Here is a 13,980-nt window from a genome sequence, read left to right on the forward strand (position 1 = left end):
GCTGTAAGCCTGTACCTGACGACCTCCATAATTCTTTTGTACCTTATGAGAATGATTATCTTTTAGGACCTCATGATGCAAAGACAGTGAACCTCCAAAGTTTGAGTTCATACGTAAACTTATCCCTGGTTATACTCTGACCTGACATTGCCTTGTTTCTTGGTGTTGGTGTAGCTTTTTAGTATTGCAAGCTTGGACAAGGTGGATGACGTCGCCCACACCAATTCGAAAGGATTGGCATTTTTGGATGGACACAACAGCATCGGGTCTGTAGTCACTGTAAAATCAATCGAAAGATGCTGCTAATTTTTTTAGCAATGGCTCCCTTGTTTAATCCCTGCTTATGCCAGGCCCAATCCAGGATTCATTGATTCTTTGACATAGTCAATGGTCTGTCTTCCCTGCCATCCTGCAGATAAGAAGCGTGCCGAGAGCATCCGCCAAGCCCGTTCCGTCTCCGGCCCCCAGCAAAAAAAAGCACCAAATCAAGGCCTCGTGTGGATTATTGGATCTCACGGGGTCGACGGAGCACAACCTATCTACCTCAAGGCTGCTAAGGTAGTCAAGAGGTATCCATATCTACTTCTTCTTCTCCAGTTTCATCCCATATTACCTCTACATCTCTCGCAGACCCATCTCCGTCGCCTTCCTCTCTCCCTCTCATTTCCTCCTTATCACCAATCCGGCTGCTCCCCGCCTCCCGGTCAAGGGCCTCCCGCTCTTTTCGTCCTGTACCAAAGGGGGAGCTAAGATTAATCGAAGAAACAACAGAAAATTAATTCTGAGGCTACGAGACCAGCCACCAATCAATCCATCATCACCCTTACACTCGTTCAATTCTGCAGTTGCTCCTCTCCTTCCAATCAGCTCGTCCCAATTGCTCCTTTCGCATTCCTGGGGCTCATCCCTTACCGCTGTCGCGATAAACCACCCAACCCAAGGTCTCAGACTGAGATCCGCCTTTCCGCCCCAGAAAGCTTCGATCGGTTCCTGCGTGCTGGATGAGTACGAATATCTCCTCCTCCTCCTCCAATGCACAGACGCTCGTCTGGCTCTCCTGTCGAGGACGACGCTGAAGACTCGCCTCTGGTCTCCCGAACCCCAACAGAATCGACAGCACATGCCCCTAATAATAATGCCTTCGAGACGGCCGAGAAGTCGCGCTCCCAGATAGCGAAAAGAGGCACGAGTTTCGATCTCCGACGAGATAACGGCGCCTCGACTCCTCGCTCCCGAAACTCGAGTCTGTGGAGGACCCCATCGTCCTCCTCGACGACGACCATGATGGCCGCCGCGTCTACCGATACAAAATCCTCCTCGACATCCTTCCTGATGCCATTGGCCTCCCAGCGACTTCCGATGGAGGCTTCTCCTGAGAGTTCTCGGTTTCGGTCCTCCCGGCTTCGCAGCCCGTGGTCGTGCTCGATATTGACCGCCCTGACGACCCTTGTCGCATCCGTGTTCCTCTTCTTCATCGTCCGCTCGTTCTCTGCTCGTCAGGTAGGCGGAGATGGTTGTGGGATACCTGTGATGAGCCCAACGTTTCTCCACATGGTGGGCTTCGATACGGAACATACGCGCTTCGCCAGCAAGTACAACCTCTATCTCTACCGGGAGGAGGGTGTCGATTTTTACAACCATGAAAACCTGGGAGTATGTTTTCCGTCTCTGACTCGTCAGCTGCACTGCTAACAAGCCCTAAAGTTGAACGGAGCTCCCGTCCTATTCTTGCCCGGAAATGCCGGTAGCTATAGACAAGTCCGATCCCTTGCCGCCGAAGCATCGAGGCACTTTCACGATGTCGTCCGTCATGACCAGGAGCGCATCAAGGCGGGTACCCGGAGCTTGGATTTCTTCATGATCGACTTCAACGAGGATATGGCTGCGTTCCACGGCCAAACACTCCTTGACCAGGCGGAATACGTGAACGAGGCTGTCGCATACATTCTCTCCCTCTACCATGACCCCAAACGATCGCGAAGGGACCCCGAACTCCCCGATCCCAGCTCGGTGATTCTCATCGGACACTCGATGGGTGGCATCGTCGCCCGTACCGCATTGACCATGTCCAATTACCAGGCCAACTCGGTCAATACCATCGTCACCATGTCCGCGCCCCACGCCAAACCGCCCGTCTCCTTCGATTCGGACATCGTTCACACCTATAAGCAAATCAATGATTATTGGCGGGAAGCATACTCGCAGACGTGGGCCAACAACAACCCTCTGTGGCACGTCACTCTCATTTCCATCGCTGGTGGCTCGCGCGACACCGTTGTGCCGTCCGACTACGCTAGTATCTCGTCTCTGGTCCCCGAGACTCACGGCTTTACTGTCTTCACCTCTAGCATTCCGGATGTTTGGATCGGGGTGGACCATCTATCTATTACGTGGTGCGACCAGTTCCGGAAGGCGATCATCAAGTCCCTTTTTGATATTATAGATGTTCGGCGTGCAAGCCAAACTAAACCGAGAGCCGAGAGAATGCGGATTTTCAAAAAATGGTACCTCACAGGCTTAGAGTCGGTCGCCGAGAGAACTCTACCTCAGAAGGGTTTGTCCACTTGGTTTACCCTTTTCAGTCGGCCTTCTCTTAACTAACTGTTTTAGAACCAAACACGCTTCTTACTCTAGAAGACAAATCCAATTCGATCCTACCGCAGGGTCAGCGACTCATCCTGCGCGAATTGGGCCATCGCTCGGGTCCAAAGGTTTATCTCTTGCCCATACCTCCGCAAGGAGTATCAGGCAAAAAATTCACTCTCCTCACCGACCAAAAATTCGATAAGACCGGAGAGCATGGCAATCTGGAAGTTCTCTTCTGCAGCGTTTTCCCTCTTCAGAATGGCAAATTCGCAACTGTTTTCTCTATGAATATGGACTTTTCTGGGGGCAACACGGGCTCGACGCGTCTCGCTTGCAAGAATGCGGCTGAGGATGGTATTCACCTGCCAGCATCGACACCGGCTTCCAAGTATCCCTTTGATCGGGTCCAGCCTTTCTCATATCTGCAGTATGATTTGGAGGATCTTGCAGAGCACCAATTCGTTGCTGTTGTTGACAAGGCCGAAAATCCCACCAGAGGTTGGGTTCTGGCAGAATTTTCCGACAGTTCAGATGCTGTGATTAGGGCCCGTGGCGGCCTTGGTGGTCTGCTCAGTGCCGGGCTGAAGATGAGACTGCCCGCAAATCGTCCAATGCTCACCGAAATTAAAATTCCAGCTCTGCATTCCAGTCTGCTGGATTACAAGCTGCACATTGTCAGACACAATCACGAGAAGAAACAGGAGCTCTTCGCTCCTCTACTACGACAGTCGATATCTGACCCGCACGAGTCGAAATTCTTCGTCAATGTGGATAAGGTCAATGTGAACCTTCACGGTGTAGCTCCCTTCATGCCTCCACCCCTCCGCGAACAAGCAACTCTCGGCGGCGTCTCCTTTCAGCTGTGGACGGATCCAAGCTGTGGTTCCACTGTCGACGTGTCTCTCAAAGTGGACATTGCCGGCAGTTTGGGAGAGCTTGTGATGCGCTATCGGGCCGTCTTTGCTGCATTTCCCGTGCTTGTCGTCGCTCTTGTCCTCCGCAAACAATTTCAGATGTATGACGAAACTGGCTATTTCATCACATTCGCCGAAGGTCTGGACAGTGCTCTGCGGTCATCGTTCCCAATTCTGCTGCTTGCCATGTCCTTGCTGGCATCTTCTCTGGCCACATCGACACGACTCCCACCCAGCGACGAGCCGTTCCACTGGCGCGTTAATGCCACCGAGACTCCGATTGACTTTACGAAGAACGATCTGCTCTTGGGATCGCAGGATGCATTCTTCTGGTTCTTGGTACCTGTCTTTGGCTTGATCAGTGTCGGTGTCTGCGTTATTATCAATTACATCGCACTCATCCTTCTGTCTGTGATTTCTTTCGTCTATGGATACCTGAAAAGCAAATCAGGCTACATTAAACGCAACGACAAGGGGTAGGTCAATGCACACTTGTTTCTTACGAATCGCGCTGACTGAATTAGAAACCCTATCTTTACCGCTCCGACCGCGAGACGCCGGATGATCAACACTGCCATTCTGTTGGTGCTTGTTTCGACCTTGATTCCCTATCAGTTCGCCTACATGGTGGCGTGCATCGTTCAGCTCGCAACATGTGTGCGAGCACAATGGCATGCCACGGAAACGGTATGCATTATCCATGTCTTTAATGATACATTAACTAACAATATGCACAGAGATCCACTGCGCATTACAACTTCTCGAATTATGCCCACTCGATATTCATTCTCATGCTCTGGATCCTACCGATCAACATCCTCGTCCTCTTAGTCTGGGCTCACAATCTTGTTGTGCACTGGTTCATGCCGTTCTCGTCACACCATAATGTCTTGTCCATCATGCCTTTTATCCTCCTTGTGGAGACCATGACCAGCGGGACCATGATTCCCAGAGTCACCACAAGGTATGCGCCATCATTTCCTCGCGTCAGGGTCAGTCGACTAATCATCGTAGGTTAAAACATGTCACATCTATGATCCTTTTTGCCATTGCCGTCTACTCGGCAGTCTATGGCGTGTCGTACGCCTACCTCCTCCATCACCTCGCTAATATTCTTGCCGCCTGGCTCGTTATCATCTACTTCTTCAGCAGCGGCTTCTCCGTCCTACGACTTTGGCGCATTCTTGAAGGCGACGATGCCACACACGGCATGTCCGAGCCAGGCGGAAGCCATCAGAAAAAGAAGCCATGACGAAGCCACTGGGCCCGATATTGAACGTCTTAATTTATGTCCCCTTATCTAATCTTTCCTTCTCCTGTTCCATCTTTGTCATCTCCATTTGGCTGAAGGATCATTACGCATACCGGAGTTGGTTTTGCGCGTGTTGTTTCTGGAGCGGTGTTCTGCTTTTGTCGTTGTGCTCCCATTGCGTGATGGGAATTGACTGTACAGAGACAACTATATTGATCCTCTCATCGAGAGTCTACTGCAAGTTTGGGACTTTTCTCAGACGGCTTGACCTCGATATCCCCATCCTCTGCCTTCGTGTCTGTTGTCGTTGTCTACTCGCTGATATACGAGGTGCTGTATGTATGGCTATCTTCAATGGTTGTTTTGTTGGAATCTGGATATAGAGCGGTTTGTGTGAGAAACGCATGTACACAAGTCACGACGGTGATCGATAGACTATCAGTGGAGGCGAAGCAAGGAACAGGAATCATACATAATCATTCAACATTCCATTCCCTCCGAGCTATCATTGTAATATACAATATTTATACAATATTTCCAAGGGCGAAAGCTAGGTCTCGACCGGCCCAACCCGAACCTCACCCTGTCTCCTCCAGTCCGCAACCTTACGTTGCTTCCGCCACTCAGCAAGCCGCTCCGCCTTCCGCGCCTCAAACCGCTTCTTCCCACCGAACTTCAACTTTACGATCAGATCCGTCGCCTGGCCCCTGGTAAGATGTCTCTCGTGGATCAACCCCTTCCTGATATTCGCTTTATTCAGGAAGTTCACCTGCGCCTCCGATGCAGGGAGCTGCCGCCACTTCTCCCGCACCGAGATGTATCTCTTCTCGAACTTCTTGGTCGCGAATGTGTCTGCGGCGCGGAGGGCGGTCTCGAAGTCGGGGGCTGTGGCGATGAGCCGCGGACGGGTATGTGTGACTTCGTCATCGGGTTTCTTGTATTTGGCGACGTGGCGGACGGTGAAGATGTAAGGGTCGTCGGTTGTGTTGGCGGTAGCCGTGGGTTTGTACACTCGGCCTGTGTCTTCTTCCTTGTCGATTGTGAGCCAGCCTGAGGCGTCGGAGAGGATGTAGCGGTCGTCACCGACGCGGACCCAGGTGTGTTGGCTTAGCGAGCGAATATGTTTTTCTTTTTCAGATTTGAGGTCGGCGATTAGGTCGTAGATTGTGTCGTATTTTGTGAATGTTAGGTTGACGTCTGAGTCGTCCCGGGGGGCCGATCCGTCTGTTTCGTCGGCTGAGGTCCCGGTTGCGGTGCCTTTGAGCGGCCTGGCTTTCAGATCACTGGCTTTGGCTCTTTTCAGGACTTCGTCTGGATGCAGGCCGAATAGGGTTGGTGTGGAGCGGACGCCGGTGTTGAGGGTTGCCACCATGTCGATGATATGGCAGTCTTTCTTGCCGGGGTGCAATCTGAGTCCTCGGCCGATCATCTGGATGAGGAGGTTCCGCGACCGAGTCGGTCTGGCAAGTAGGACGCAGTCGATGTTCGGGATGTCGGTCCCTTCTGTGAAAAGACCGCAGTTCAGCAGCACGGGGTACTCTTGGTTTCTGAATGCGCGCAGCTGCTCTATCCGTCTTTTTTTTTGGGTCCTTGCCGTGATATACCGCGCATCGATGCCGTAGCGGCGGAAGGTCTTCGCGAGGTCTTGTGTGTGTGAAACGTCCACGCAGAATACCAGCGTGGACTTGCGGTCTTTCGCGTTAGCAAGCCATGCACGTACGGTGATATCATTGACATCCTCCGTGTTGACTGCCTCAGAAAGAGAGCGGATAGCAAAGTCCCCAGAGTGATCCTTCACCTGGGACAGGTTTGCCTGTGATCGGACCGTGGTAAAGAACGCATTGGCAAGCCAGTTCTCCTCGATCATGTCCATGTAATCTTTATGGTACACAATGTGATCGATGGCAGCACCCAGTTTCAGTCCGTCGTGCCGAGAAAATGTAGCGGAGACGCCGACGAGAGCTGGAGAATCCTTAGACACCTTGTCCACTCCAAAATGCCTCAGAACTTCTCGGTAGGAGTCCGCGACGATGTGGTGCGCTTCGTCCACCAGCACCAATTTAAATTTTTTCGGATTGAACTTTGCTAGTCTCTTTTCTATCTTTCCTCGCGTCAGAGACTGCACAGAGGCGACAATGATGTCCGCGGCTCGTGAAGCAAAGCTATTGCCCATCTCAATCTCGACGGTTCGGTCAGGGTATGCAAGGCGGCAATGTTGGGCTGCTTGTTCCACGAGCTCCCTTCGATGCACAATAATCAAAGTCTTGTCGCCTATCTCATTGCGTGGCGGGATGCGACCAATTAGCTCGGTGAAGATGACCTGCCAGCGTTGAGAGGAAGATCAGCCAGTGTCCGATTAATATGCGCAACCAGAACGGATACGAACCGTTTTGCCAGCACCAGTCGCAAGCGAGATTCCCAGGCGCTTGTGACCCTCGCCCAAATACTTTAATACGGATTGAATACAGGCCTCCTGATAGTCTCGGAGAACTATCGCTTGAGATTCAAACGAGCGCGAAGGCTCTGTGGTTGGACCTGACTTGGTAGAGCTAAAACGGCCATGTCGCTGCACTGCCAGAGGTCGCCAGTGAGGTCGACTAGCTCGAGTGCTGATGTTCAAAATTGGAATATGCCCCAGTCTCCGTCGAAAAACGTGCATCCAGTTCCCATGAAGCAAACGCATGTCGATAATGTGAGAGGCGACCAAGTCGTTGCTCACCTCAATTATGCTATCTAAGAGGCAAACAGTGCAAACATTAGCTTCTCTTATCAGAAATCTTTCAAGCCGATAAGTACCTCCACCCAACATTTTTGGTTTTTGGATCTTGTTGCTACATGTAATGTTGATTCATTCTAACTAATGCAATAATAGCTTCTTCAGGCACCTTAGACCGATGGGATGCTCCCATCATCCGCCCGAACTCGATGTCTTTGGTGTGTGTGCTTGAATCTCTCAAGACCTGACGATGAGCAGTTCAAGCGTTTACGAGCCAGATGATGACGAAGAAGCGTCTGATTCCGATATCGAATCCAGATACCCAGACACAAAATTCGCAGCCTCGTCTCCTCCAATCCAGGACTTTGAACGTCTCAATTCGGCAGAGTCCGAAGACCCAGACACTCCGGAGGTGATACCCAGAGCGACAAAAGGGACGCGGGCTCAGATATTGGATACTCTTCGCACATCACTCGGAATAGGATGTGTGGATGCATACACCGCTGAATTTGCAGAAGCAGTGAACGATACTGTGCCTTCCAATGTCGGCAGCGAAAATTACAATGCTACTCAAAATGGCGTCGCGATCTGGACTTCCGAAGAGAAAGAGATTCTGTTCAGCATGCTTGACAGAAAGGGGAAGAACGGCGCTGCGGAAATTGCCCAAGCGATTAGCTCAAAATCGGAGTTAGAAGTTCAGGAACATCTGAAGCTCCTACACAGAGGACTGGAACGGCAACACCTTCGAGATCCCCACAGCAGAACCATCGTTCTCGGCGAAGTTCCGGCAGCACTGGAGATCAGTCACGAATGTTGCAAGGCACTTGACGATTATGCTGAGCTATTAGCTCTTGAAGAACAGCGGGCCGAAGATGTTGCTGGAAGGAAGTTACATCAGAAGGTGTGGATTGTCGATCGAGAAATTGCAGAAATGGTAGAGAAACAGTTGGAGGAACGAGATGAGACTCCTCTACCTGGCTCAAGCGTCTATGTTACTGCTGAGTTTTTCAACCTCAATAAGTGGATCAGACTATCTGAAAGGTTCTTCATGAACGCCGGTGGTCCAAGGCTAGAGGACAATTGGCTCAACGTCGCCTGTGCTGACGAGACACCTTCCATAACGGCGGACGCTCTTGCGGATTTCTACGCTCTGGCTATAAGCGTGACTCGCCGTCTCGTACATTCCACCCTGTTCTTCGCCATGTCACGACTACGGAACATGAGGGAAACCGGAAACCGCAAAGCACGAATAGTGAGATCGCGTGATGTTAAGACTGCGCTGAATGTGCTCAATATGCCTCAGGATCGCTTCGACTTTTGGGTCGGATTAGCCCGAAGGTGCAGCTTGCAAGTTGCAGACCTCCGCCATAAGAAAGGATGGCACTCGGAGCTCTTGGATTACGACGAAGTGGAAGATATCCTTTCCGGAAAGGTTCCGGTCGACGCATCCCTTGATGCAAGAAGCGCTTCCAGGCGGAGATCCGAGAGTCGTGCCCCGCACGTCACAATTGAAGATGATGAGAACGAATCCGACGTATATTCCTCTGCTTCATCCGTATTGTCATCGCCTGAAACGACACCTATCGATGAGCCGTCAGTACATTTCGAAGACGAGCACGCAGAAGAGATCGACCAGGTGAATAATGCCTCAGAAGAAATGCGGCTTTGGCGCTTGATGGGGCAGCCAGTCCCATCTGGAGTTTCATCGTTGGCCTCCAACACGGAGCAAGGCTCCAAGTTGCGTAAGCCGATTGGCGAGCGCAAGACGAAAGAAGACTTAGTCGATTGGCGCGATCGAACTTTATATCGAAGCGATTGGGAGGAATACGGGCATGATATACACGACCTTTATGAAGACTTGTCAGAGAATAGACGAAAAAGGAGACGTATTGAAAGACGCACGGTCACTCAAGAATCTCCCGTCTCAATAGCCAGCGACAGAGATCATGAAATGGGTGACAACAACGATTCTCAGGGGCCGGGGAACCACGCCGTTAAGGACGAGCTGAGAGCCGAAAATGACGCAGACGGCGACGGTGCACTGCAAATCGAAGGTGCCGATGATGCAATGGACATTGAAGACTCCGTCCACAACGAGTCGGATTCTGCAGGCAGCGGAGACGCGAGGATGGACATCGAGACAGGTCCCCTCGATCAAGGTCCAGGTCAGGATTTCAGGCAGGATAGAGCGGAGTACAGTTCAAACGAAGCATCAGCATCTGACTCCGAGTTGAGCGATGGGGAACAAGAGCATCCACCTTCATCTCCCAAACCGGAAAGCGAAGCCATTGCGTCCGAACCACAAGATTCAGGACCTATTAAGCGAGAGGCTATTGGTGTTGATTTGAGCGAACAGTCTGCTGTTGAAGTCGCTTACGACTCCGATTCCGATGCTACCTCTGGTGAAGAGAGCGACTCCGACCAAAAACCACATGTTCACACACGTAACCATGTCGGGGGTGTGCCTGTGAATGAAATTGAAGGACCGAGTATCAAACATGAGAGCTCGCACTTTGATTATAATGACAGCTCGAAGCCTGAGCGCGCGTCCGCTTCTGATCTCGAATCCGACGAGGGTAGCGAGCTCGACCAGAAACCTAACATACATCCTCAAAACGAAAATAGAAACGACAGGATACCTGTTCGTCAGGACTCAGGGCCCGTTGTCAAAGAGGAGAACATCAAATTCAGCCAGAGCGAAGAGTCCGGGTCCGAGTATGAGGTCGACTCTCAGGTCGAATCAGACGAGGAGGGCAAACCAAATCCACATCTTCGGGCTCCCTCGCAGCCAGTGATCAAACCTGAGCCTCGACTGAGAGGTACTGATTCAGATTCATACCTCGATTCCGATGAGACCGACAGCGACGAGGACTCGCCAACCCATCCCCAGGGAGGAATCAAGCTCGAACCCAACAGAGAAAGCAGCCAACTCGACATGGCGCACAAGGAGCCTGCATCAGAGCCAGATTCGGATTCGGAGTCGGGCTCATCTTCCGACGACGATGGTAGCAGAGACAAACATGAACGACATCAGAACGAACGCCTCAACACCGAGCTCAAGAATGAAAGCGAAGACAATCTGTCTTCCGGCTCGGATGACGACCTCCCCTACGATCGACACCAGAAGCGAGAGGATACATACTCATCATCCGAAGATGAGGATGAGAAGAATAATCTCCCTCTTCATTCTCAGCCCTTGAGCCCGGTTGTTTGACGAGCAGAATAAGTAGGTTGACATGGACACGGCCGGATTCTGGCTATCGGTGACTATGGAGTTACCAAGCAGATATCTTGGGTTATCCATTGGTCGGATGCGTCAGACTTATACAGGGACTATGCTGTTATTATATAGAAATCTCATGATAACTATCAAGAAGAACTATACTGCCAAATACTGCATTATAGAGGTCGGCATGTACCAACCTCCAAAATCGATATTTATCATAGCTTGGGAGAAAGAAACAAGAGAATTGTTACTATATCGAATGGATTGAAGACACGGATAGTATAACTCTCAAACTCCAAAACATGTGCGCCTTTTCCTAGCTGGATGAACACAAACTGTAAACGTGGCAAATCATTGCAAAAACCCATCCATCCGCCGAGACATCCTCTACCGAACCCACGTCCAGAGATGGAGGTATCATTCGGGCATCCCTAGGTATGTCCTGCTTTCCTCCTAATCCGCCTTGATGATATTGTACAATGTTTATTATAAATGAGTAACCCACTCAATGTCCCATATCATCAGAAGAATATGTGGTATTGCGTTTTCTCGGTGTTTCGAACACGTCCAATTTCATGCGAGTTAAAATTTCTCGAGAATGTGTCATACGATCACAGCTCAAGTGTTCTGTAGTCAGCGCCCGCCTCTGCACTCAGGGGCTGTACACCGTCCCTCGCATCGCCACCTGCTGGTTGAAAGTTGTAGCGATTGCCTATGCCTGCTGTGGCAGCATCTCCAATGAGGTTAGCCGTCTCCTCTGTGGGTCCCTTCAGGCTGATAGCTTGGAGAGAGTCTTGGACTTCCTTGACTCTCCGCTTGAAGGCCATGCGGTCGAGGAAGAGCTGCTGGCGAGCGAGTTCCAACTCCCGGCGTTCAGCTTCGATGATCTCTTCCATCTCGTTGAATTGTTGCAGCTTAATTTCGAATTTCTGAAGTGTCACATTGACAGCAGCAGAGACGAGACGAGTCATCTCCCGTTCCTCATGCGAGGCGAGGGCCGCAGCACGTGCTGCGGAGGTTCCGAGCGCAACCGTTGCGAGAGACGACTTGGGCTGCTTCTCGACTTCACCGGACTCTGCAACTTCAACAGACGCCTCTTCGCGAAGGGTATCTACGTCCATCGAATCTTCGCTCTTGACGCCTGCGCCCTCCTTTTCTTTGCCCTTATCCGACGGCTTGCCGGAGCCCGAATCTTTGTCCAGCTGCTTCCTTAGTTCTTTGCGAATTTCTTCCACGGAACGTCCAGCTGCAGCAGCGGCCACAGCTGGCTCTGCCATTTGCGCCAGGAAAGCAACCACGGACAAGACTGGGTTCTCAACATGGTTGATGGGATCTCGTCCATTCACCGCGCGCATATCTGGCACGTCTTCGATATATTTATCCTCAATCTCAAGTTGCAAGAACTTCACCACACATTCTTCTTTGGTTCTTGTGCCGACATGATTGGCAATCTGCTCCCAGTTGTCGTCGAAATTCTCTAAGCCTTCAAGAAGCAGTATCAGCTCCGAATCGGACCAAGGAGCATCCTTATCCGGAGCAATTGTGTATGCGCTGTCTTCAAGCTTGACAAAGTCCGAGGCGTTGTGACTAGCAGGCATTCTGCCTTGTAAGAAACAGTTCGGGCAAAGATCGTACTTGGAGTCTGGCGCATTCGCATTCGTAGTTGTTGGCGCTGACTTGGCGTAATGGAATCTGAGTCGAGTGCAGTCGATGCCACAAGAGAAGCAATGGAACTTCTTCCTAGGCTCTCGGACCGCGCTTTCCAAAGCCTTGGAGGTGTCCGCAGCTGTACCGTTGGCGGCTGAGCCCTCCCCGTTGATCTGCTTTTCCTTATCTTCAGCAGCTGGTGTAATTTCCTTGCCCTTATCATCGTAAACGTTGCGGCGAATTTCAAGATTGAGATCGGCTTTGGATGCGGGAGTGGCGGAGGCAGCCCGGTCAGTGGCAGGGTGGGGCTTTCCGGGTTTGACGACGTGCTGAGGACCAGGCTGGAAAGGCTGCAGACCTCGCGGTGTATCTGCGATCACGCGGAAATGTCCAGTGAAGGGAGGACCGATGTTCGATGGCCGTGTTTGAGGGTCAACCTTACAGAAGATCACGTCAGCTTCAAAGATAGGATTGTAGACCAACTCCTGTAAAACCTACCTGATAGTTGATCAAGCCCCATTGCTCGAGGAATGAGTGAACTCGCATGATGGCGCATACATCTCCTGCCAAGTTGCGACGGCAAGCAGTAACTGTGAGATACTCGATGGGGTTCAATCGATACGTGTTGATCATGAAATCACGATAGTCTTTGTAGACCGCCGGCGTCTTACTCCGGTTACGACCGTTAAAGAACTCCGCTAACGCCTTCTTCTCTATCGGGTGAATTGTATGCATGTCGAACCATGTCGAATAGCTGGGAAGGATGATGGCGTGTGTTTGGGAGACGAGATGTGAGCGTGCCGAAGCTTCGAGCGATGACTTTGCCTGCACCGTTTGTTCTTCAGAGGCACCCTCAGCAGACGGCTGAGCACTCGCGTCGCCGGTTCCATCGCCTCCATCGGTCTCCTTCTTCGTCTCTGTCTCGGTGCCGCCCATCTCTTCATCTTCAGGCTCACACTCGTTCTGTGGCTTGGGAGAGGCAGGTGCATCTAGTGGATTATCAGTGCCCGAAACATCTTCGCTTTCCTTCACAAAAGATCCACTGCGTGATTGCGACCCTGTGGTTGCAACAGTTGGCGAATCTGGTGTCTTCTCAGGGGTGAAGTGGAGGCAAAACCTACCGGATGCATTGGCCAATTCGGCTGGGGTATCTTGTGGCGCAACTGCCGCACTAACATTGTCGGCAGCGGCGCCAGTAGCAGCAGAGTGCTCCTCCATTCTGTTTGACTGGGATGGCAGCTGAAGATTGGAGGTCGCAAATGATGTCGAACAAGGCTCGTTGGCCGGTCTTCAGAGGTCACTAGACTGGGGAAGACAGGGTGCAGGTGCAACCCTTGAATGGGATGAATGCTTCAAAAGACAAAGCGACAAGTCTCCCGGGCAAAAAAAAAAAGAATGGAAAGCGACGTGAAGCGTAGGATGTTAGTGGGACTGATGATGGATGGGATAATTGCATCCAGGATCGCAGCGTAGTTACCTCTAGTCGCGACACGGCCAAAAACTCGCGCCAAGAGCCTCACGTGAATTAGCCTTTTTAGGACTAGCGCACATCTGAATTCCCTGCTACTACGGAGTACCAAGCACCAATTCTACCTCAACTTTACCTGTCTAGTTCCATAGTTTTTTGATTTCATATCAG

The 13,980-nt window shown here is 51.3% G+C and overlaps 4 protein-coding genes across 4 annotated transcripts; 2 read left to right on the forward strand and 2 right to left on the reverse strand.

The window, feature by feature from the left end:
• Nucleotides 1–1,032: 1,032 nt before the first annotated feature.
• Nucleotides 1,033–4,752, forward strand: BST1 (GPI inositol deacylase; the record flags this gene model as incomplete). Its single annotated transcript, XM_026757301.1, has 6 exons — nt 1,033–1,653; nt 1,705–2,554; nt 2,611–3,976; nt 4,025–4,187; nt 4,238–4,464; nt 4,515–4,752. The coding sequence occupies 6 exons, from the start codon at nt 1,033–1,035 to the stop codon at nt 4,750–4,752; spliced, it is 3,465 nt and encodes a 1,154-aa protein (XP_026618046.1).
• A 550-nt stretch (nt 4,753–5,302) lies between these two features.
• CDV56_104117 (DEAD/DEAH box helicase) lies at nt 5,303–7,561 on the reverse strand (the record flags this gene model as incomplete). The annotated part of the gene is made up of 3 exons (XM_026757736.1): nt 5,303–7,072; nt 7,139–7,485; nt 7,549–7,561. The coding sequence occupies 3 exons, from the start codon at nt 7,559–7,561 to the stop codon at nt 5,303–5,305; spliced, it is 2,130 nt and encodes a 709-aa protein (XP_026618047.1).
• Nucleotides 7,562–7,718: 157 nt separating this feature from the next.
• Nucleotides 7,719–10,682, forward strand: CDV56_104353 (uncharacterized protein; the record flags this gene model as incomplete). The annotated part of the gene is made up of 1 exon (XM_026757972.1): nt 7,719–10,682. The coding sequence occupies one exon, from the start codon at nt 7,719–7,721 to the stop codon at nt 10,680–10,682; it is 2,964 nt and encodes a 987-aa protein (XP_026618048.1).
• Nucleotides 10,683–11,305: 623 nt separating this feature from the next.
• Nucleotides 11,306–13,559, reverse strand: rscE (putative RSC complex subunit (RSC8); the record flags this gene model as incomplete). The annotated part of the gene is made up of 2 exons (XM_026758293.1): nt 11,306–12,778; nt 12,840–13,559. The coding sequence occupies 2 exons, from the start codon at nt 13,557–13,559 to the stop codon at nt 11,306–11,308; spliced, it is 2,193 nt and encodes a 730-aa protein (XP_026618049.1).
• Nucleotides 13,560–13,980: the final 421 nt, after the last annotated feature.

Source organism: Aspergillus thermomutatus, assembly GCF_002237265.1.
Source record: "Aspergillus thermomutatus strain HMR AF 39 chromosome Unknown NODE_13, whole genome shotgun sequence".
NCBI classification, from domain to species: Eukaryota; Fungi; Ascomycota; class Eurotiomycetes; order Eurotiales; family Aspergillaceae; genus Aspergillus; species Aspergillus thermomutatus.